The sequence below is a fragment of the Syngnathoides biaculeatus genome, chromosome 1, assembly GCF_019802595.1.
Source record: "Syngnathoides biaculeatus isolate LvHL_M chromosome 1, ASM1980259v1, whole genome shotgun sequence".
Classification (NCBI taxonomy): domain Eukaryota; kingdom Metazoa; phylum Chordata; class Actinopteri; order Syngnathiformes; family Syngnathidae; genus Syngnathoides; species Syngnathoides biaculeatus.
The window spans coordinates 4,819,242-4,843,288 of record NC_084640.1 but is presented as its reverse complement, the minus strand read 5'-3'; the positions used below and the strand labels follow the sequence as shown (position 1 = coordinate 4,843,288).

Here is a 24,047-nt window from a genome sequence, read left to right as displayed (position 1 = left end):
TCACACATACATGATAACAAGAAAAATCGACTCCTACAGTGTAGCAGGACCACAGGGCAGTAATTAAACAAAAATATAATTGTGTGCTCTCCCACACAGAGAAACTACCCATTCAACCAAGTCTTGTCTTGTATGGTACAACTGTCATCTAATGAAACACTAAAATACCCACCTGATTGGAGGTCTGAGGCCAACTGTGAATCACTAGCCATGCAAATGTCCAATTATTCTCTGTTCAACAGTTTGGCAGGACAGTTGATGTTCTGATACCATTTTTTCAAGATGTTTGTTTTCAGGACACATGATTTCTGTGACATCCTCCGGGCACTCCGGTTTCCTCCCACATCCCAAAAACCTGCAACATAAATTTGACGCTCTAAATTGCTCCTAGGTGTGATTGTGAGTGTGGGTGTTTGTCTAGCGATTGGTGGCCAACCAGTTGAGGGTGTACCCCGCCTCCTGCCCGTTGACAGCTGGGATAGGCTCCAGCACTCCCCTCATGAGGATAAGCGGCAAAGAAAATGGATGGATGGATGGATGGATGGATGGATGGATGGATGGATGGATGGATGGATAGCTTTTTGGCCCTTGCAATGTTCCAAGCCACTTGATATGATGCAAACATTTGTCTCTGGATGCATCATTATTATTTTTTAAAACTGCATCTGCTTTTCTGTGCGATTTTTCAAAGTGACTAACTTTTGACTGGGATGTTTAGACACTTTTGGAAATTCTGGATCGAAGTTAGCATGGAGTGAGCTGAAGTGAAGATTTGAAGCTGTGAAATGCGATAGACCTCTGACACTAAAGGCAGAGAGTGGCTGGCCATTGCGCTCATAAAAAAATATGAGCTCTCCTGCTCTGATAAAAACGTCCTGTGTTCACATATTTTTGTTTAACTTTGCCTTTATCTTTGTCATTTTGAGAGCGAAATTGACAAACTATTTTCTCCAAAAATAACCATCCAACTCAGAAATTTCAAGCTATCTTCATTCAGTGTGAAAGCCACCTGGCTAAGCTTTCCTGCTGTCGTCACATGTAGGCCTATAGTCACACCCATGCTGCATGAACCGTTAAATAGCTTCAAGGTGTAGGAGATAAATGGGGAAAAAATGCTGTCTTAATCAACATCAAGGTGTACAAAAAGAAAGAGAAAATTTTAAAAATGATGTTGATACAATCAAATCACTGGAGTGCTGGTAACCCCTGTTTGCCCATGTATATATTTTCATATGATGAGAAGAATTACAGTGGCATGGTAGCACATCTGGTTGGATCGTTGGCCTCACACTTCTGAGGACCGGAGTTCAAAATCCCTCTCCTTGCCTGAGTTTGCATGCTCTTCCCGTGCCTGCGTGGGTTAACTCCAAGCACTCCAGTTCCCCCAGCGCCCAAACCCCCACCAAAAAAAAAGAAAAAAATACATCCAGTAATTGGAGACTCTAAATTGTCCCTAGGTGTGATTGTGAGTGCAACTGTTGTCTGTCACCATGTGCAGTTCAGCGTGTACCCTGCGCCCTGCCTGAAAATAGCTGGGATAGGCTCCAGCACTACTGTGACCCTTGTGAGGATAAGCAGCTCAAAAATGGATGGATGGATAATTTATATACTTTAACAAGTATAGAAATAAAAAAAAGAAAACTGTTCACTAGAGTAATATGAATATTTGAATTCTTGGTAATTGCTGTGAATCAGTCATTGTTTCTAAGAAAAAAAAATCTCAAGTAATATATTCCAAATCTTTAATAACAAAATATCTTTAGCATTACGTGTCCAAAATTTAATGTCATGATTTGCAAAGTGTTTTCTGAAGTTGCTACTTAAATTTTTGGATAGATAGAATTTTTCTCCTATTGCTTATTATGCCTTTTCTATTAAAAAAAACTAACACAAGTGCCTCTTAGTGTCTCCAGAGTATACCTTTTTTTTACAATTATTTTACAAACCTTGATTCTTTGTCCTTCAAGGCATCTTAATCATTCATGCCACTAGAGAGATCCTCATTGTGTTGTTGCAATACACCTGAGGGATCTGTCGGCTGATGATGATGATGAAGCATCCATTTAGCATCCACACAGTAGTAAACACCAAAATAAATGGTGTTATTTGAGATGTGGATGAGCATGTATGAATTTATTATGTTGGAATAATTGGATGTCAATCATAATTATGATATTATAAAGGCAAGAGTGTAATGAGTAGTGAAGCTCATTTAGGCACCTATATCTGCAAAATTTGAAGGGCGACATGAAAATTGGTCACCACAGGATTTTTACAAAACTGTTTACGTTTCTACTGTTTTGCGATTTTATCTTTACCGTCCAATAAAAAGTGTACATGGATGTTAGAAAGCTACCATCATTTGATGTGTTAATAAGGATTGCCTTCGCTGTAAATGCTTGACATTATTTTAATTAATCAGTAACTTAATCATAACTACTATTACTTCAACAAAATGGGATTTAAGCATGGCATTTTATCACAGGAGGAATTCACCCACACAAAACCAAGAAGGCATAAAAAATTTCAAAAATAGTTTTTTTTCTTGTGTTTTTCCCTTTTTTGATCACATTATCTTAAAATGATTTGTTTACGTGCTTGCGGGTGTGAGTCTGTGTGTGTGTGTGTGTGTGTGTGTGTGTGTGTGTGTGTGTGTGTTTATGCAAGACACCGTGGAGATTTGAGCCACTGTATCTTGTTAAAGTAGCCTATTTTGGATTATCCGGAAAGCAAGTAAATAAAAAGCATATAAATTAAACATTAACTTTGTATCATTTGTTCTAAAAAGTAGAGGAAAAAGGTGGAGATTCATGCAATAGAAATTATGCTTGAAGAGTGTATGTGGCACCCTCCAACCCTGCACACATAGTGCTGGCTACTTGGTACTGCAGGCCATATTTGTTCTGTTTGATAGTAACAATAATGTAGCTTCCATCACTATTGCCCCCGGGCTCACTTATACTGGGTTTAGTGGGTGCTGGCAAAGATCCATTTATTTTTTTCCTCATTTGGGAAATGCCAAAATCCCAAATGAGGTAAGTGATCGAGACACCAAATGATTTACAGTGTGACTTAAAATACAATATTTGGGATTTCACAGGAAGACATGACGACAATGAGATAATATCATTTTGCAGAAAAAGCAATACAAAAGTCCATCCTATATTTAAAAAAATTTTGAGAAGCAAATAAAAATTAGAATGGTCAAAAACTGTCTTCAAAATTTTTATAACAAAATGCTTCCACTCCGTAATGGAACTGCTTTTCACAACTCTTTAAGAATGAAGTATTAATGCAGAATTTTGAATGACTGCAGATAAAACCCATATCGGCAATGAGAGCACATAATAAGAAATAAGAAGGATATTGCATGAAATTGGAAATGTTCTATGTTGAACATACAGTATGGTAATTGTTACATAAAATGCAGTTATGTGGACAACATCATGATAATACCAGAGCGGATTTTGCTCTCCAAGAGTAATGAGTCTTCTTAATTTAATAGTGAACCCAGAGGGGAGTAAGCCACTCTGTTTTATAGACTGGTTTGCTGTATACCTGGGTTTGAGCTGTTATCGAGGTCAAGGCACTGATATCAGACAAGAGGCTTAAGGAGAGGCAAGTGTCTTTAACATGAAATAAAACCATCAAAGTACAGCTTTAAGCCCCACTGCTGTAGATAAACCGAGCTGTTATCATGTTGTGCAATAAACTCCTTTTACTCCACACGACCTGCCGCCTCTGTGTGTGTGTGTGTGTGTGTGTGTGTGTGCCTGTGTGCTCTTGAACTCTACACTTATCAGGGTGAATAGGATTTTTTTTATTGAGGCATTTTTGCGGGGAAAGGGGGATTTTATTTGTTTCATCTTCTCTTGTTTTGAATGCCTGGAAATGTTGTGACCCTCAGAAGTAAATTTAAACTTTTGTCCCTCTAGAATAATACTTTTAAAGGCTGCACATGTGAGAGGGAATGTGTTTTCAGACCCCAGGGTTCTGTCCATTTGTAATTTCAGAAATCCCACAGATTGCATTAATTTAACACACAATGTATTAATATAGAAATTACACTTGCACATAGTAATGGAACATAAAATTATGTGTTCAGTCCTTTATTTTTTCTAAATCATTGGCTGTAAGAATTGAGGTATTGTGTAACTAATATGACAAATGTGAGTGTGAAGCCCAAGTGTATGATGTGTCAACAATAAGCAAAACAAGCAGTTAAAATCTTTGTTTGAATGCTATTAATTTTAAAACAAAAGAGTTTGTCTATAATTTGACAGACAATATTAATAACAAAACAATATTGGCAATTAATCTTGTTGTAAGTTTCACCTGAATTGTCAAGTTCCAAACTGTGAGGTGACTTGCATTCCAACAAATAGCTTTGCAAAGCTTGAGTAAGGCTTCTGTCACTCTTTATGAAAAAAAATCAATAAAAAAAAAAAAAACACCGAAGGAAGAATAACCGGGATTCCTGTGTAACCTGCACTCCTCAGTCGTCAGTCTCAACGCAATGGGAAGCGACATCCATATTTGGTTTGTTATGGCGCCCCCGTGAGACGATCAATGTCGGGAGGTTATTACGGGGAGTAGAAAAATGTTCCCGACAAAAAGTTAGGAGTTTGAAATATCGGGTATTTTATTACAGTTGCACTTTGAATGGACTATATATATTCAACACAGGTCACTCTCACACTCCAAAAGTAAATAAATATTAAGTATCATAAAATTCAAATCTAGAATCATATCGACAAAAAAAATAAAACTGCACACACACACATACAGACACATGTACGTATATATATCACTTTCACACTCCAAAAGTAAATTAATGAAAAGTAGCATGAAGTTAAAATGTAGAATGATATCAAAAAGAAAAATGAAACGGGTAAAGTTATTAAGAAAGTAAAGTTATTATGTACATACATACGTACATACATACATACATACACACATGTCAAACTCACCAGGTCAAGTACAGGCGTGAGGAGGACCACGGCGCACCAACACGTCCCCTGCATCCTCCAGCTGCTCAAACTTCCACAAATTTCCTTTTGGATGCAACGTGAGACTCTAAGGAGCATAAATCCACCCGGTCTCTGCCTCACTGTGCGGTCAAGTCCTTAAGTAGCCGAGTTAAAAAGGACATGGTGCAAGCCATGGCAGCAGGCTGAAAAGGCTGAAGGATTGAAGAGGAGAGGACGGGTGCAAGAACGAGGAGCTGCTGCTAATTGTGATGGTGAGGTTAAAGATCGATCGAACAGTTTACTTGAGCGTCAATCCAGAGGCAAAAGGGAGCGCAGGCATAGTTGGGAGCAGCTTGGACTTCTGATTGTCTGGCTGCTGGCGATTTGAAGGCGACACAAGGGAGCTTGGCGCTTTATATCCCGCGCCTTCAACACGATAACAGTGGGTCGCACTCAAGGGGGTGGGCTTTGTGTGAGTACGGGGAGGAGAAAAAAGAGAGGCAAAGAAATCAAATACAAAGAGATTGGTGTTTCCTTTGTAAACTAAAACATGATTTCACGTCAGATTTTTTTTTTTTTTTTTAATATCGGAAGTTTTGGATTCCTGATGCGAAATACCTCACTGTTGAAGAGCACTGGGGGTTCTGAGGGTGCCAGTGTCCCGTAACACTATACCTGGACCCCCTGTGCCCTCTGTGCCCCCTCCCCCCACCCCCGTAACCCTAGATTTTGCAATACTCTGCTGTTGTAAAGTGTCTTCCATTGTGTCAAATCAAGGAGCGCCACATGTGCTGACATGAAATTTTATTCCCTGTTCAAGTTTTCGATTACAATTAAATAACCTATCGCTTACAACAAAATGTACGATTAATCAATACACTTAAATGAATAAAGAAATACAGTGAAGAGCAATAAAGTGTGCGTGTGTGTGTGTGTGTGTGTGTGTGTGTGTGTGTGTGTGTGTGTGTGCGTGCGTGCATCCTTGTATGTTTAAAACGGTGCTGCTTTGATAAAACTCCTAGTGCCACCCAACGCACCCCCCAAGTAAAATTAGTCTACAGCTTCCCTTGAGAAAAACATCCAATTTATAAAATGACAAATAGAAATAGAAATTACACTTAATCTGAATTTCAAGATAATATGTACACATGAACAAAACGCATTTAGAGTGCAGTGGAATTAAACTACACTGCAACTTCTTATTCTTTTCCTTTCTGCTTGTCCCGTTAGGGGTCGCCACAGTGTCATCTTTTTCCATCTAAGCTTATCTCGTGCATCTGCCTCTCTAACACTCACTGTCCTCATGTCCTTGCATACAACATCCATCAAACTTTTCTTTGGTCTTCCTCTCGGTCTTTTCCCTGGCAGCTCCATCCTCAGCAGACTTCTGCCAATATACGCACTTTTTCGCCTCTGAACATGTCCAAACAATATAAGTCTGCTCTCTCTAACCTTGTCTCCAAAACATCCAACTTTGGCTGTCCAACCTGTTAACTCCAAGTGAGAACTTTAGGTGCTTCATTTCTGCTACCTACAGTTCTGCTTCCTGTTGTTTCTTCAGTGCCACCATCTCTAATCTGACTCTTCTGTCACATAGAACACCAGACACCCTCCGCCAACTGTTCCACCCTACTTGGACCCATTTCTTCATTTCCTTACCACACTTTCCATCACACTTGCCTCTTCCACTCTACCTTCTCTCCCATTTTCTTCATTCATTGACTTCTCAAAGTTAAAAAAATAAAAATTAAAAATTAAACTATACTGCAACATTATTATTTTAAAAAATATATATTTTACCACACAATCCAGGATGGACCCCTCCGCCCACACACACACACACACACACACACACACACACACACACACTCCACTAAAGAATGTCACCACTCATCCCCTAAAGTCATATCCAATCTTTGTATTTATGCAAAATATTCAACTTTATTTTCAAATATATTGCACTTCGAACGAAACACAAATGTACTGTAACATGACTCATACAGAAATGGTTATTCATTATTTTTAATTACCATTTGATAATTGTTTGAATAGCTAATAGTTAAAGAGTCTGAAATTAATAGACATGAAAATTCTGTTGCGACGATTGGTTCCAAAATGTGTAAAAATTGGAAAAGTTACATTTAAAAAAGTCAACACACTCAAACATCCAAATCAAGGGGTCATCTGAATATGTATGTGTTGCCATTAAAATTAATGCATTATAATAGGGAGATTCCCCCCCGCTGCCCAAACACACGCACATCAATAAATGTATTTTTATCATCAAAAATTTCCATCAGCACCCCTGCTATTCTGTGACAGGCACCAACAGGGGCCCGGACTGCAACACTCCTTTTCACGCCACTGCAAACACACATTACATACTTTGTACAAACACACACGCGAGTGCACGCAACCATTTGGACAGTACACAAGCTTTCCCACAATGTCATAAATTTCATAAATTTCACATATTGCAATAAAAAATGTTTTTTTTTTGTTTTCAAAATGATCACTCACCACCCTCAAGACTTTCATATTAATATTTAAATTTTAATGTTTATGCATAACTTTATATATATTTATATTTTTAATATTGCTTCACCTCAAAGTCAATTATTTGTATTCCAGAATTTAGAGTTGAGATTAAAATTGTCTTTGCCAAGCGGTAAGGAAAGGAATTGTGGACCGGGAATGATGAGCTCTGCAGTTTCAGGACATGATTCACAGGATGTTTGCCATTGCAAACTGATTATTTTAATCTACATCAATGAAGGTTATTTGCTCTGTCCACAATGCAGAGAACAGATTGTTCACATATTTATAGTAAGCTCTTAAGTAACACAATATACAGTTGATGGGCAAACAGCAGCAGTAGCACTACAAACAGAAACATGTAATAGTTTATAGGAATGCACATTTTGGGTTTAAATAAAAAACAAACCTACTATAAACAATAAATTGTTTATAGGAGCTCATTTTAATGAATGTATGGCTGAATGCTGTACGTTTTCTGTAACAAGAAACAATTTACAAAAACTGTTCATTATTTTATATTGTAAGTGGCAGCTGCACTCAATGTCTATAAAGTAGAGATACCATGTCAATCAATCATGAATTCAATCATGTCAGTCAGTTGGCTAAGTGAAATGTGCCTGATTAATACATATACAAGACAGACATAATACCACAGCTCATTATTTTTTAACTGCAAGATCAATATTCTATTCTGTCAGTTTACAGCATGTACTTCTGGAGGTCAACGTTTGAAATGACATGTTGCACATTTAAACATAGAAATGCACTATGAGAACAAGCATACTTTTTAACTGTTTTCTATTTCCCTATTTACATCAAATGTCCATTAGCTTTCAGAAACCACAGGGGAAATAATGTGCTGTTAAGAGTCAATTTGCCATTCAATGCTGGGGAGTACACTAAAAGACAGCGACTGATTGCAATGACTATGTATGAGTATGTGAGTATGTCTGAATAAATATCACATCGTCTTTCATTTTCATGGGGACCCTTTTTTCATTTTATCTATTGGCATTAATTGTAACATTGTTTGTAAAATTATTTTGTGTTATTTTCCCTGAGGTTGATAATGACATTTCTTCAGCACATTGAACTGTTCATAACACATTAATAGGGAAATAACTAAAGGCTATGATCATATAACCTAATGACATCTGATAGAATGGGTAAATCACAAGGAAGGATTACAATGCAATGTCAGAATTGTGTTAATTAAACAGTTGTCTACTATTAGTGTAATTGTAGGTTATATATATATATATTATATATATATATAATGAGATGTTTATAAGTTTGATATGTATGATTTAAAAAAGTTTTGAAGAATTTATTTAACTACATGACATCTTAGGTTATGTTTAAAAAGAAACAGAACACTCATGAAAAGATGATTCATTATTCATTCATTCTCCTATCTTGTGTGGAGTTAGCATGTACCTTGTGCTTGCATACATGGTACATGCGATAGCCAAGGTACACACAAAATAATATCTAAGATTTTAAAAGATTTTTTTTGCAGATCCACAAGTAAAGATGAAAAAAAAAATTAATTCATTTAACTGTTTTTGTCATATTGCGTGCGGTGTGTGCCGATAATCTCAACACATAACAGCACAGACAGAGATTATGTTCCACCACTAGTCTGGAAAAATGTCCTCTGGGTCAGAGATTTCGTATGATCACAAGTCATCTCACAAAACTGAAAACAAGTAGGGACTTCCAGGTATGTGCCGATCTTTGCCGAATATCACCAAAAAGAAAAGCGGCAGCAGTGTTGTAGAATGGCGATGGTGCCATTTAAAAAAAAAAAAAAAAACTTTTGGAACTACTACTTGCCATCTGGGAACACATTTCTATCCAAAAAAAAAAAAAACAAAAAAAAAAAACAAGATATCGGATAAAACATTTACTTCAATTCATATTTTTCCAATTTATCAGGAAGGTTGTTGTCCCCACAGAGATGTTTTTGATGGTAAATATTGACCACGTTAAATATTTAAGATTGTCAGATGGTATCAAACATTCTTATTGTGACAAATTCACTTTTATTACACCTCAGCCCAAAGGATGTTGGAATCCTTATTGACAGCACAAAACCCAATGCAATATATCAAACAATGTAATTAGTATCATCAGAAAATTTTTTGGCAATCATGAAACTTCTTTCAGACACCTAAAGGTAGAGAAATATTGGCATTGAAAGTTTGAAAAATATTACTTATATTATTATATTAATATCATAAACTTCTGATGAATAAAATAGCAAATAATTCAAACACTCATATTAGTCAAATTAATCCATTTTCAAAATTCAGTGGCTCATGTACTGTATTTCCCGTTATTGATCAAATTGAATGAAATTGGCACTTATATTGCTGTGATCCAATAGGATTGTACAGCAGCATCCTCTTCGTAAGAGAATGCAACCAGTGAATGTTTTCTGGATCACCCTCTGCTGTTTACAGTGTCACTTGAGGTGCATAATGGAAGAACAGCACCTCTATAGAGAACTCGTGTGTGTCGTTCCTGTATGTGTTCATGGTGGTCTATGCTTTTGTCTCCTGTTCATCTGCCCATGTTGAGAGCAGAGGTAAGACAAGTTGAGTTAAATTTGCTCTATTGCTGAGTGTGTGTCCCCGGCTTGGGGAGTGATAGGATCCTTTTTTGTCACAGAACAGAGAGGGCAGCAAAGGGAGCAGAGAAGAAAAGACAGGATAGGACTTCAATAAATCCTCACACAGCCTTATTGCTACAACACTGGAGTGCTCTTGTATTTTGGCCATAACTCAGCTAGCCTGGCTGATGGGATGCTGTGCTGAATAGTCCAGATAGCCTTCACAGGCCCAGCATGACAAGTAGACCCGGAGCAAGAGGAGATAAATCACATCGGGTTGGTTTACTTCCTTTGTACCAGCATTGAAGGACAACATGGGCAGCATTTCAGGGGCTGATACTCCAGGATTCATTTGCAGTATGCAATTACATGTAAAACAGGTTGGAATTTTAATATGGGGATAGGAATGATTGGAGGATTCATTACATTGGCCAGCAAGAAATTTACAGACTTTTTTTTTTAGCTTATTCTGGATAATTTTGATATGCTAAATACAAACCACATATTGGTTATTTTTATAAAATATGGCCGTGTTTAGTTTATTTGAACTCGAATTTTTGGTTTAGAGTGCAAATAAAGAGCTTCATATTCTGAATTATGAACCATGACGACATACCATTCGATCTACAATTGCTTACTTTTGTTTATGTCGACTATTCAATTTACAGTATGCAACATTTATAACATTTGATTAATAAATTGCTAAACTCTGTGAATTAAAACCTGACCTGAAGAAGACAATAATTAGTTGAAAGAACAGACAACCTGCAGTTTATTCATTTTTTGTAATCCAGTGTTATGGATTTCCACATTGTCTTTTCTGGCCCGACTATGGTGCCACAACAAAAAAAATTAGAATTTAATTTTGCAAAATATACTACACACAATTTAATTGGGTTAGAACATTATCCATCTATTTAGAGCATACTTTTTTGACATTAGAAGAACACTATTACCTAGTGAATTGAGTGACATTTTACATCTACACTTTGAAATAACTGAAGCTCTCTTTCAGTGTAATGTTTCTGGAAGAGTCTGGAACTATTTGACCTTGCGGACCATTACACTTGCACAATATGAGTGCGAAACCAACATGGCACAATGAGCAAGGTGGCTGAATGCGATTGAACTGGATAATCACCCAAAAATTACAGGAGCCGATTGACCCTTGCACACATAAACAACTTGGTGTAATGGAAGAACTGAGACTTGTAGTGCTGTTATCAGGAAACAACATTTTGAGGTGACACATATTTCGTACTATTTTTTTAATTTATTATTTTTGAAACCCAAATGCCGGCACGTTGGATAGACTGGTTAGAGTGTTGACCTCAGAATTTTGCAGACTGGGGTTCAAATCCCAACCCCACCTGTGAGAAGTTTCCATGTTCTGGCCGTGCCTGTGTGGGTTTTCTCTGGCCACTCGGGTTCCTCCCACATCCCCAAAACATGCATTAATTGGAGACTCTAAATTGCCCGTAGGTGTGATTGTGAGTGTGACTGTCTGTCTCCATGTACCCTGCGATTGGCTGGGAACCAGTTCAGGGTGTGCACCACCTCGTGCCTGATGAGAGCTGGGATAGGCTCCACCTCTCCTGTGACCCTTGTGAGGATAAGCGACTCAGAAAATGGATGGATGGATAGATGAATGACAAACAACATGGCACGATTATCAAAGAAGAAGCGCACTGTATCTAAACTGTATATTAAACAGAAAAATATAAAGAGAGAAACTGGCAATAAATAAACGAGTGTTAATCTTTTAGAGGCTCTTGGCAATGGTTTTCAGTGACAGAGACTCTAAATGACTCACTTTTTAGTCACAGGTACACATGAAATTTTCTGCCACATCATGTGCAGCAGGATCCTTAGGATGCTTTACTCTTAATAGGGTTGGATTTAATTGCATGGCTGGCGTACATGCCAAATTTCTCAATAAAATATCACATCATGCAATATTTCAAAACAAATTTCTAGATGCTTTAAATGCTGGTAATCAAAAATTGTAATACCTCAAAGGTTCTAAAATTTTGAAAATGATCAAAGTGTTATGGATATCCATCTATCCATTTTTTTAGCTGCTTATCCTCACAACGGTCATGGGAGTGCTGGAGCCTATCCCACCTGTCAACGGGCAGGAGGCAGGGTACACCCTGAACTGGTTGCCAGCCAATCACAGACCACATGGAGACAGACAACAATCACACAAACAATCATACCTAGGGGCAATTTAGTGTCCAATTAATGTTGCATGTTTTGGGATGTGGGAGGAAACTTGAGTGCCTGGAAAAAAACAACACAGGCAAGGGGAGAACATGCAAATTCCACACGGGCGGGGCCGGGATCGTATGGAGTTTGCATGTTGTCCCTGTGCCCGCGTGGGTTTCCTTGTTTGGGTTTGATAGTGAGTGCGGCTGTTTGTCTCGATGTGCCCTGCGATTGGCTGGCAACCAGTTCCGGGTGTACCCTGTGTCCTGCCTGTTGACAGCTAGGATACAATATTTATCTGTGTATATGTGTAGGTGTCCATGTGTTTGTGTGAGTGTTTGAATCTTTTACAAGAAGTTAATAAATTTGGCAAAACCTGACATTGACTTGTCTACTCCATGATCATAATTTGATTTTTTTTTTTTTTTAAATAACTCAGAGGTGGGCTTGCTGATGTGTTTCCAATCGTTTTCCTACTACATGATTCAAGACACTTGAGTTTGAGAGGATGAACAGATGGCCGGCCACTCTTCTTCAGAATTTCCTGGTACACTGTAGAATTAATTGTTCCATCAATCACAGCAAGTTGTCCCTGTCCTGAGGCAGCAAAGCAGCCCCAGACCATTGCAATGCCACCAGCATGCTTCGATGTTAGCATAATGTTCTTTTTATCATATGCTGTACCATTTTTACGCCAGATGTAATGGAGCGGACACCTTCCAAAAAGTTCAAATTTTGACTCGTCAGTTCACAGAATGTTTCTTGGCAAATCTGAGATGAACCTTTGTATTCTTTGCTGATAGCAGGGTTTTTTTTCTGGGAACTATCCAATGGATACCATTTTTGGCACATGTCTTTCTTATGGTTGGGTTATAAACACTGACCTCAATTTACTTAAGATGTTGTTCAAGGTTCTTTTGTGACCTCTTGGATGCGTCGTTGTCGCAATTCTGGAGTAATTTTAGTTGGTTGTCCACACCTGGGACGGTTTGCCAGTGATTCCACTTTCACCATTTATGGACAATGGCTCTGACAGTGGTGAGCTGGAGCCCCAACACCTTGAAAATGGCTTTGTAACCTTTTCCAGACTGACCTTTCCCAAATTTATAGTTAGTCACAGTGACTTTGGGATTTAACGGGGGGCAATTATCATAATTTCTCGAGTATAATGTGTCCTGAAGGATAATGCGTACCCCCAAAGTTGACCTAAAAAAATCATCAAAACACTTCTATGAATGTACAATGCGCACCACCAATTTGCTGCTATCCATATGCTCAAAATATTGGGAATTATCTGTATTATTTATTTATTATTTGTACCTGTATTGTTTTTCAAAAAAATCATTTGTACAGCAATCATTAATAATTTTTGTCCATGTACTGATACAGCGGTAATATATATCTCGGGACAGGCCACAGGACAAGCTGGTCCTGGTCCCTGCAATTATCAGAACAGAATCCCTCAGCCAACTAAAATAAATGCTCAACAATGGCATAACATTTTATTAATACTGTTGTTAACCAGTGTTGGGCACGTTAGGATATGCTGGAAAGACTATCTGTCTCGGCTGGTTTGGGAACGCCTACTTCCCCCGTGACCCAACCTGGAAAAGTTGCATAAAATGGATAGATAGATGGATGGACCTGTTACTGAAAAAAGTAACGGCGTTAGTAACACTTTATTTTAATGCCGCTATTCCCATCACTATTGATAACACATATTACAATCTTAAATAAATATTTAACATTGTTTACCTTAATGGCTGGCAACCAGTTCAGGGTGTATCCCACCTCCTGCCCCTTGAAAGCTCGGATAGGCTCCAGCACTCCCCACGACCCTCGTAAGGATAAACAGCGAAGCAAGTGGATGGATGGATGTTTAACTTAAACATTTTTTTTGCATTACATATTTGTGCATAAAACGTTTGTGCATTGTGCAGTTTGTCCACTACGGTACACATCCTTGGCCAAGACGACAAGAAGTTGGGCTACAGCTTAGGCTTGCCAATCAATAAATACAAAAACTGACAACATGTCTTCATTCTCAATCAAACACCTGCTTCTCCTCCTCTTTTCAGCACTAAATTGTCAATAGTAGATTGTGATCAGAAGGCCAATTTCCTGATTTTCTCAGTGTACCTTTTTGGTACTCATTCATTACTGGGCGAGAAAATGACAGTGTAGCCGTTTCCTAATGGCTTGCTTTTGGGCTCCAAGGGGATGGGCTTTAAGACAAGATAATGCAGAAAGAAAGAGGATGATTGCAGAGCTGAGCAAAGCTAGTGTCCGGTGGCACGGAAATGTTCAGCTGGCTTCCCTCCATTTCCAATTGTGAGGGCAGATGTTGCTGCGAGCCCTCAGGCGAGGCAGTGACGCACAGTGGCTGCGGCCCAACCAGCTGCCTTGTCAAGTGTCACTTTACATCCGCGGTGTGGAATAGAAGTCAAACTAGGCTTGACCAGAACGGGCCGTTGGGGTGCACTTCATGCCATGTGTGCAACAAAAAGCTCAGCAGCCGGCAATCATGGTCAAGGCAGCCAGCGCTTTTCAGGAGGATGCGGAAGGTGGGAGGGTAGACAGAGATGAATGGCTGAGGAACGTAGCGGCCAAAAGATGCAAGTGCCGGGTATAATTGCTTCCTCGTCACAATTAGTATGACTGCTGGTGTAAGGATCAAAAAGCATTTACAGAAAGTTTTGTTTGGCCTGTTGAGGATGTGAACAGATAAAAGAGGTTTAATTTTGGTCCAAACTTTTAGGATAAATGTTCTTGTGTGATTTTCAAACTCATTCTTTTTTCCAATCATTTTAAGTTATCCATAGTACATGGAAACATGTAAAGAGTACTTTGGAAGAACACAACTACATTGACATAATCTGAAAAATTATTTTTGAGCTATCTCACATATGCGGCAGTCATTTTTTTCCTCCCCTACAATAAATCCCGAAACACAAATAGTATACTTGATCTATGATTGTGGGCATGATTGATGAAACTTATCATGCAAATTGTTAACCCTCAAGGTAAATTTGTATTTTCTTTTATTTTCCTTGTTTTTCTCTGCTGTTTAAGAATCTTTTCTCTATTTTCCATAAATGAATGAATACATGTTAAATAAATAAATAAATAAATAAATAAATAAAAATACAATCTCCCTCTATTGCATTTTATTAAACATTTTCCTATGGGTCTGACAAAATTCTGTAATATTAATCACATAGCAATAAGATGCTTTTCATATTCTCTACATTGTATGTAAAAATTTTAATGTGAACACTTGTTAACAAACTTATTTTCCAACGTGTGTTTTTCCCTCTCTCTGTGTGGAAATTGATTAATTTAGCTTTTAAAATAGCTGAAGTTACCTTTAGATGTCAAAAATGTGTTTGACTTTCTTTTTCTGACGGTGCTGCTCCTCCCTTGAAGTGTTTTAGTGTCACCTAGGAAAGAAATACCTCACTCTTTGAAAACCAGCATTCTGCACCATGACTTGGGGTTTAAAAACCATTTTAGAACTATGAAATGGTCCTTCTGATGTATCAATAAATAAATAAAATTGTCCATTATCATATCAAATGATTGTAGAGACTCAGCTAATTTTTTTGTTAATGTTTTTTTTTATTATGTGTTGTAATGGAATTGCTGGTATTATTGTTGGGTGCTTTGTAAATATAGTTCTACCATATTTTCTTAGGAGTATGAAGTTCAGACAAATTAGATATTAGTCAAGAGAAACACAAATTAATGGATTGCAGCCTATATGTGAACCTATATGCTGATATCTTTTGTTTTATATTTTCAGGTACTAGAAGTAATATCAGTGTTGTTGATGGATGTCTGGAATCTGTGGATATTAAGGACTTGGGCTTTGGAATCAGAGGGTACTGTTTTGAGTTCAGTTGCGTGAAGACAAAAAAAAAAGTGAAAATAACAACTGGTTGCGGCGGCATGGCGGCACAACTGTAGAGCAGTGGCCTCACAGTTCTGAGGACCGGGCTTCAAATCCTGTCCCTCCCTGTATGGAGTTGGACTGTTCTCCTTGTGTCTGCGTGGGTTATCTCCGGGCACTGCTGTTTCCTCCCACATCCTAAAAACATGCATTGATTGGAAACTCTAAATTGCCCCTTAGTGTGATTGTGTATGCAACTGTTGTCTTGTCTCCTTGTGCCCTGTGATTGGCTGGCAACCAGTTCAGGGTCTACCACGCCTTCTGCCCGATGACAGCTGGGATTTGCTCCAGCACTCCCACGACCCTTGTGAGGATAAACGACTCAGAAAATGGATGGATGTAGCAACTCGTTGTTGGAGAGAGGCTAGTTGTCCTGTTGGCTGCTGTCAAGGTGCCCTTTAGCAAGTCATTGTCTCACTAGCCCAGCCTAGTGTTCACTCTGAGGGCTCTATTTTCGAAGCCGGCACATTGGTTATGGGACACAAAAGCTGGATGATCCTGATTTGGGTACAAGCGCAAGGCTCAGTCCACATGTGTGCCAATATGGCAGAATGGTCTGTGATGAGCTTGGCGTCCAGACGCAATGTCCTTTGTGTCCTTTGAGGAGGAATGACAATTTGATGGTAGAAAGTTGGTCTAAAGCTACATCTGCTCATACGAGCATTATATCATTCCAGCAGGGTACACAAACGATCAGGGGTGGCATTAGAGTTATGATGTTTGTTGACACATTTAAGCCACCAGGAGCTATCACCAGGTCATTCAGTATTTAACAAGAATTTTCTTTTTGTTTCGGTTTGTCCCGTTAGGGGTCGCCACAGCATGTCATCTTTTTCCATATAAACCTATCTCGTACATCCTCCTCTCTAACACCCACTGTCCTCATGTCCTCCCTCACAACATCCATCAACCCTTTCTTTGGTCTTCCTCTCGCTCTTTTGCCTGGCAGCTCCATCCTCCATCCAGTATTAAACAAAAATACCCACTCACATTGTCTGTTTAGGCCAAAACCAGTGACACTGCACCAGTCATTCGCAGATCGACACAATTAAATGTTCTCATCTCCCACACAGATATGTCACCGTGTGAGACTGTCATCTGTGCAGCATTTAAAAGGAATGATAGCTGTGCTTACTCCCATAGTAGCCCTTGCACTTGTCTGAAAATTACAAAGTTGCACAAATTTTAGTCGCCACTCACAAATATAGACACATGAATCTGTCCTTGCATGGCTGCATGTGTGTGACCTGTGTGATGTGCAACTATATAAATCGGTGTGAGCAGAATTTACCCCTTTAGAGACTTTGATGAGTATAATACATGACAAAATTGGACTGACTGAGTTGGACAGGCTTTGCAGACTGCAATGGATTTTTTTTTACACAAAGGTAGTTTATCTATTGAAATACACAGCATATTTCCAATCTTAGGAGTTGAATTAAATAATTTCTGCAAAGCAATTTTAATCATATTTTTGTTCTTTCTCTGAGGTCACAGGAAAGTCACTTAATTGAAGTGGGTTTTACCGCATGCCTTAATTGATTAAAAGAACCTGTAGGACTTCCTTTTCTTGGCAACTGGGGTTAGCTGGGAGACTGAGACTTGATTAGGTGAACTGCTGCTAAAATGAGAGGAGCAAAAAAAAAAAAAAAACACAATCTCTATTTCCATCTGATCATAATTAGGAGCACTGATGATAAAGGCATTTACATTACTTCAACAAGCAGAGGACAACAATTACACAAATTGAAGAAAACAATTCAAAAGTAATTATGTGGCCATGTTTGTAAAAGCAAATTCATTGTACTTGGGATTCATTCATGCATTATGCAGCACTATTATTTATACAATTTTCTGTATTTCCTGCATTCATTCATTTTCTCCACTATAATCCTTATCCTCATTGGGGTAAGAGCCTATTCCTGTTGACGATGGAAAAGAGGTATTTACATGCACTCACGTACATCGCACATGCACGCACACACACACACAGCAACGTATATACATATCTGCTTTACAGTTCTGAGGACTGAGGTTGAAATTGGGCCTCACCTGTGTGGAGTTAGTAATTTCATCAGGAGCCTGTGTGGCAAAATAGTGAAAAGATAGTAAAGGACAGTACCTGTATTATTAATTGATTAAGATGTCATTTACTAATGTCATTTGTGAAAACAAAACCTCCAAATAAAAACACATGCACACACATTTCTGACTTCTCAGAGAAGCCCATTAGACCATCTGAAATGTGTGCATGAAAATAAAAATTTTATATAAATTTCCTCATTCCTGTCAAAATGATAACATGTTACGAGCTCACAATAATTGTTTGTAATTAAAACCTTGAGTTCTGACTTTTTTTTCTCATATTGATCACACACTCATCAAGACCATTTTCACATCTCACACGTAAATTCAAAATGGAGTTTCTAAATGACAACATGTCTGACCCTATACAGTATGTGAAAAACAACTATGGACCCCCCCAAAAAAGGAAAAAAAGAATGCAGGAATGTAGATAGATAGATAGATAGATAGATAGACAGATAGATAGATAGATAGATAGATAGATAGATAGATAGATAGATAGATAGATAGATAGATAGATAGATAGATAGAGATAGATAGATAGATAGATTGATAGATAGATTGATAGATAGATTGATAGATAGATAGATGATAGATAGATAGATTGATAGATAGATAGATTGATAGATTAGAGAAATCATAATGTCATTCATGTCACATGTGGGGTTTAATAAACACTATTTTTTATATGGGCGATGTGCAATCTTTTTTGTCTTTTTCTGACATCTAGTGGGGGAATTAAAATAGTGCAACACCTATTGGTTCACTTTGAAGTATCCATCCAGCCATTGTCCAAGGCACTTATCCTCACAAGGGTCACAGGAGAGCCGGAGCCTAACCCAGGCAGCTTCGGGTGAAAGGCAGACTATACCCTGAACTGGTCGCCAGTCAGTTGGAGGGGAGATATCAACACCATCACTGAGCAAGAATCGATTCCACACTCACTGCACCAAAGTCGTGTGTACCACTACACTTTCAGTGACATCACTTTTGAGTATTTCCCCCCTAAAATATATGCTGGTATATTACATTCAGCTATGTAGTCTTGACCGTACAAGTCTGAATTTGTAAACCACAGCTTTTAGACTGGGTAATGCATGTCCTTTACGATCCACAACATAATGGTATTGCTATGGTGCTTATTACCAGAAAATAATCAGTTACAGTATATACTGTACATTTTGGTTACAGACATTTATTTGCTTTGATGTTTATAGGAGTATTACTGGTAATGTTTGATGATACATCAATGTTTGTGTTGTGACATATACACTTAAAATAAAGGTGTTTATTGTATGGTGAACAGAATTATACGTAGCTGAGGGTTGGCCTGGTGAGCAAATCCACAGTCTGCTTTAAAGCTCTACAGCTGCTGTAAGTGGCTTCATAGAACAACTGTCGTCTTTGGGCAGGAGTCAGGGTACACCCTGAAACAGTTGCCAGCCAGTTGCTGGGCATACAGAAACAAACCATTAGCACTCACAATCACACCTAAGGGCAATGTAGTCTCCATGTTTTTGGAATGAGGGAGGACACCGGAATGCCCAGGGAAAACCCACGCAGGCACGGGGAGAACATGCAAACTTCACACAGGCGGGGCCGCGACTCGAACCCCGGTGATCAGAACTGTGAGGCCAACATCCTGCAGTTGTTAACACCGTGTCGCCCAGTCGCGACACCAAATAAAATCAATTATTAAAACTGAATTAAACTTCTTCTAGCTGATGAACATATCCAGAGTGAAGATGCATGTGCCAGTCAGACCAGGAAAATCTCATCGATGCTTTTATCTCAAATAGACATGACGTCCGTATTGGTCTTCTGACAGCTGCAGCTCAAGGTTCTGACGAGAACAAAGAGGTCAAAACATCCATTCATTTCCTGAACTGCAGATCCTCACTTGGGTCACGGGCATGCTGGAGCCTATCCCAGGTGACTTCATGCAAAAAGCGGACAACACCCTGAATTGGTCACCAATCAGTCAGTCACTGGGCACCACAGACAACCATTTGCTTTCACATTCACATTGTCACTGAGTGCACAGTGCCCGCAGCAAAGTCAAGCGAGTGTATCACTACACCGTCAGTGACTCGGTCACAATATATTACTTCAATTCTAAAGTCTCTACATTGGGATGCTTTTTTGTTTTTCTTTGTTTTAAAATAGTTTTTTTTTTTCCATGTAAATCGTAATGTGCATCCTGGGACATAGTTTAAAGAGTAAAATGGCCTATGCTGACCTGTTAATGTCATGTCAACCATGTAATAAAGACAATCATATTTCTCTTGTTTATTATAAGCAATTAGTCAAATACATACAAACAGTAGGAAAAGGACAGAGATCATCTGAAACTTAGTTTTTCACGTTTATCAATACCATACACACATTCATTCAGCTTTTATCCCTTTTTTCATTCAACTTCTCAGTACAAAAGTAAAAGAAAAATATGGTACATGAATAATAAATTTAAAAAGTATTTTTCACTTTATTTACAGCTCATATGAAATGAAATATAAATTCAACATTCCTTTAACTTACTGGCAAATAGCTTCACATAATATTGGACAGTGAGGCAATTATGATGTCTCAGCGTTGATAATGAATGCATTGTATACTTTCTGTACCCTCAAGTGCAATGACGTAATGTACTTTTCATATACCTTCATAAATGGATGTCAGTGCTTGAAAGTTGAAAATGATGATTTCCTATGAAACACAGTACATTGGCAACTGCCTCCTGAAGCTCATCCTTTGTGGTACAGTGTCAAACAACAAAACTGTTTCAAATGAGCTTACATTGATGACTTTATTTATGAGAGGATAAACATCTGCAGTTGTAAAGAGTGAAACCTCCAAAACTATTTTATAAGTGCTTAGCAAGACTCGAGACTATGTTTACCTTTAAATGCTAAGCCATATGGGAACATGTACTCACATACAGTACAAGATTAATATTAAAGTCAATATTAAAACAAGGCATTGTAGGTATAAAAATAAGTCAAGGGCCTGGGCCAAAGGACAAAAATCAAACCATACCAGAATATCCAATATAGCCTTTGGGATCCGATGCAAAGATGCATGGAGGCATAACAGGAAATACAACGAAGGGGTCGTTCAAATGTATTCAGAGGGCCTATCCTTTTTCACTCCTCCAAAGTGGAGATATCTTCGATCGTAAGATTTCGCTACCCATTTAAACTTCCCATTTTATAACAGAATTGTTGATGATATGTCTATCCCATCACTCGGTCTTAAATCAGACACTTAAGTGCATCAATAATCCAAAGTTAAACATCAGTATAAGATACAAGTCAAATCATTTGATATTCACTGAACACACTGATCTTGCAAGGAAGAGTAGCTGTACATGTTTGAAATGTAAGTTGTGAGAAAACAGAAGAACAAACAAACCTATTTACAGAATCCCATAATATGAAGTCAAAAACATTGTTAGTCACATCTTTGCCCAAAAATGTCATACAATGTATACCAGCTTGTCTGGAAGGAGGCCATTTCCTATGGGTGAGCAAGACATGAGTCAAACTTGCTGCACTAATATAGTGCAAAATGATGCCTGAAAAAAAGGAGAGGCAGGTAGAAGAGATAGCTGCTGTGAGATTAAAGATAACAGCATGCTAAATTACTCTTCTTGGCCCTTATAGATTCCACACAGCTGTGAGAAAATCAACAATCAAATCAAATTTAAGAACAGCAGAGAAAGGCAAACTTCCAGATGTAGAAAGTTAAATAAAGTCATAAAGACTTTTGTGAAACAAAACAAAACAAAACAAAAAAAAAACACCATAAAGGTAGAGCTTGAATTTAGTTTTGCGATATTTTGAGGTTTTCTTCCAAAGGGTTCCATACAGGGCAAATGTCCGTAGATCAGTATGGTAAACAAAAAAACTCCTACATGTCAGCATCTCCATCATAGGCCAGTGTCAGTGGCTTCAGTCTGTTGTTCATCTGTCTTCGCTTTGGTTTCTTTGGCTTTTTGCTGCGTGATGAAATAGAAAAAAAAAAACAATTACTTTTTTGGGCAATGGTCACCAACAAGTTCTAAACGCCTATAAAAACATTTTTATGGTACACTTGCAACTGGGAATTGTTAGCGCTATACTGTATATTATTGGACCAACTTTGTTAACACTCATGGGTTGTGAACAATGCTTACAGAGTTTGCTGGAATAGGTTATTCTAGTATTTAGCATGAGCATTTGGTGATTTCCAACAACTTTCCTTGCCTGGGAGCAAAATATTTTCACCAATTTACTGATTTGCAGCTGCAGATTTTAAAAGAGGTGGACAATGTCCAGTAAATTTCTTGAAACATTTCAAACTATTTCTTTTTCTTTTTTATCATTCCAGTTTATGTAGTTATGTGTTCTTTTTGTAAAAGTTATTTAAATGAATGCAAGAAAAAAATGCATGATTGCACCTCATTAATAGGGCATACATGGACTATATAAAAGATAACACGTTATATGTAGATATACTGTATTTCACTTTCTAACTCTTAGGTTTGTGAAAATGGCAAATATTGCCTTTATGACCAAAAATAGGTTATTGTTGCTGCCCAGTGTGGTTGGTGAAATGACTGTCGGCATATGAACACTACACTAACCACATCTGGGTAAAAACAATTTATTGTTGACCACCTCTACCAAAACACAAATAGGTCAATTTTACAATTTAAGAAGTATTTTGGATGAAAGGTGAATATTTCAAACAAGAGCAATCTAGTTGCTTTAATTCACCCATTGTGGATTACCATGACATGGATGTCTGAGAGTCTACTCAGAAAACATGTTAATTCAATGACTCCAAATCTCCTATATAATACACAAGTAAAGCACCTTATTACGACTACAGTAAATCCAGTTTAATGCCCTCCTCTTTCAATTTCAGTTAACAATGCTGTTGATGTTACATCTATAAAAAAAACTTGACTTCTTCAAATAAATGTACGCAGATTTCTTCAGTCAAAATGCTGATGATGCTAGAAGCTCACCATAAGGGAGTGATGAATGTGAAATGACTAAAGATGCATCACAGGGAATGACGGCACAAATTAAGACAGTAAGTAACAGAGAAGTGCCTTGATTAAGTGATTAAAGTTTCAAAGTGAGGTGGGGAGCAGTGTATTGACTGCATCCGTGGCTGATGAACAGCGTATTGCTGCTGCTTCTGAAGTTGGCGCAGCTCTTGTTGTTCTAGGTTCTGGCAGGCAGGGCAGATGTAAGGCACTGTGTAGCTGTTTGGGTCCATCCAGTACACCCCAACGGCTGGGGACTTGGAGTTTGGGTCATGGCAAAGGCAAAAACCACGACTAAACAGGGAATGTGAGGGATGAAGATGAAGAAAGAAAAAAAATAAAACAAAATGAATGATGAAGTGATCATGGATAGAAGAATAACAGAAAAGCAAAACAACGGTTACATGTGGACCGTGATGTAATGGAGATCAAACTGTCTTGCTAGCAAGTTCATCTAAATTGTTCCAATAAATGTTGTTAGTGCACGGCCATATAACTATAAATCGTTTATTATCTGGAGGTTTTACTTTCGTTTGTCTTTTTTATCATTTATTTTTGAATGCGCTTCCAAACATTTTTGGGAATGAGAGATACATATAATGTGCTGTCAGGAACTGATTAGCTCTGTGTCAACACAGTTCAAAAAAA

At 38.1% G+C, this 24,047-nt stretch overlaps 2 protein-coding genes across 2 annotated transcripts in view; both read right to left on the bottom strand.

The window, feature by feature from the left end:
• Nucleotides 1-5,384, bottom strand: part of nxph1 (neurexophilin 1) — a 72,934-nt gene extending 67,550 nt beyond the window's left edge. Inside the window, exon 1 of the mRNA XM_061837831.1 lies at nt 4,971-5,384. Coding sequence (XP_061693815.1) covers nt 4,971-5,087 — 117 coding nt within the window. The 5' untranslated portion in view covers nt 5,088-5,384. The remainder of the gene's footprint in view (nt 1-4,970) is intronic.
• Nucleotides 5,385-20,649: 15,265 nt separating this feature from the next.
• The window catches only part of thsd7aa (thrombospondin, type I, domain containing 7Aa), a 140,950-nt gene continuing 137,552 nt past the window's right edge, over nt 20,650-24,047 (bottom strand). The window contains exon 28 of the mRNA XM_061837720.1: nt 20,650-22,361. Coding sequence (XP_061693704.1) covers nt 22,274-22,361 — 88 coding nt within the window. The 3' untranslated portion in view covers nt 20,650-22,273. The remainder of the gene's footprint in view (nt 22,362-24,047) is intronic.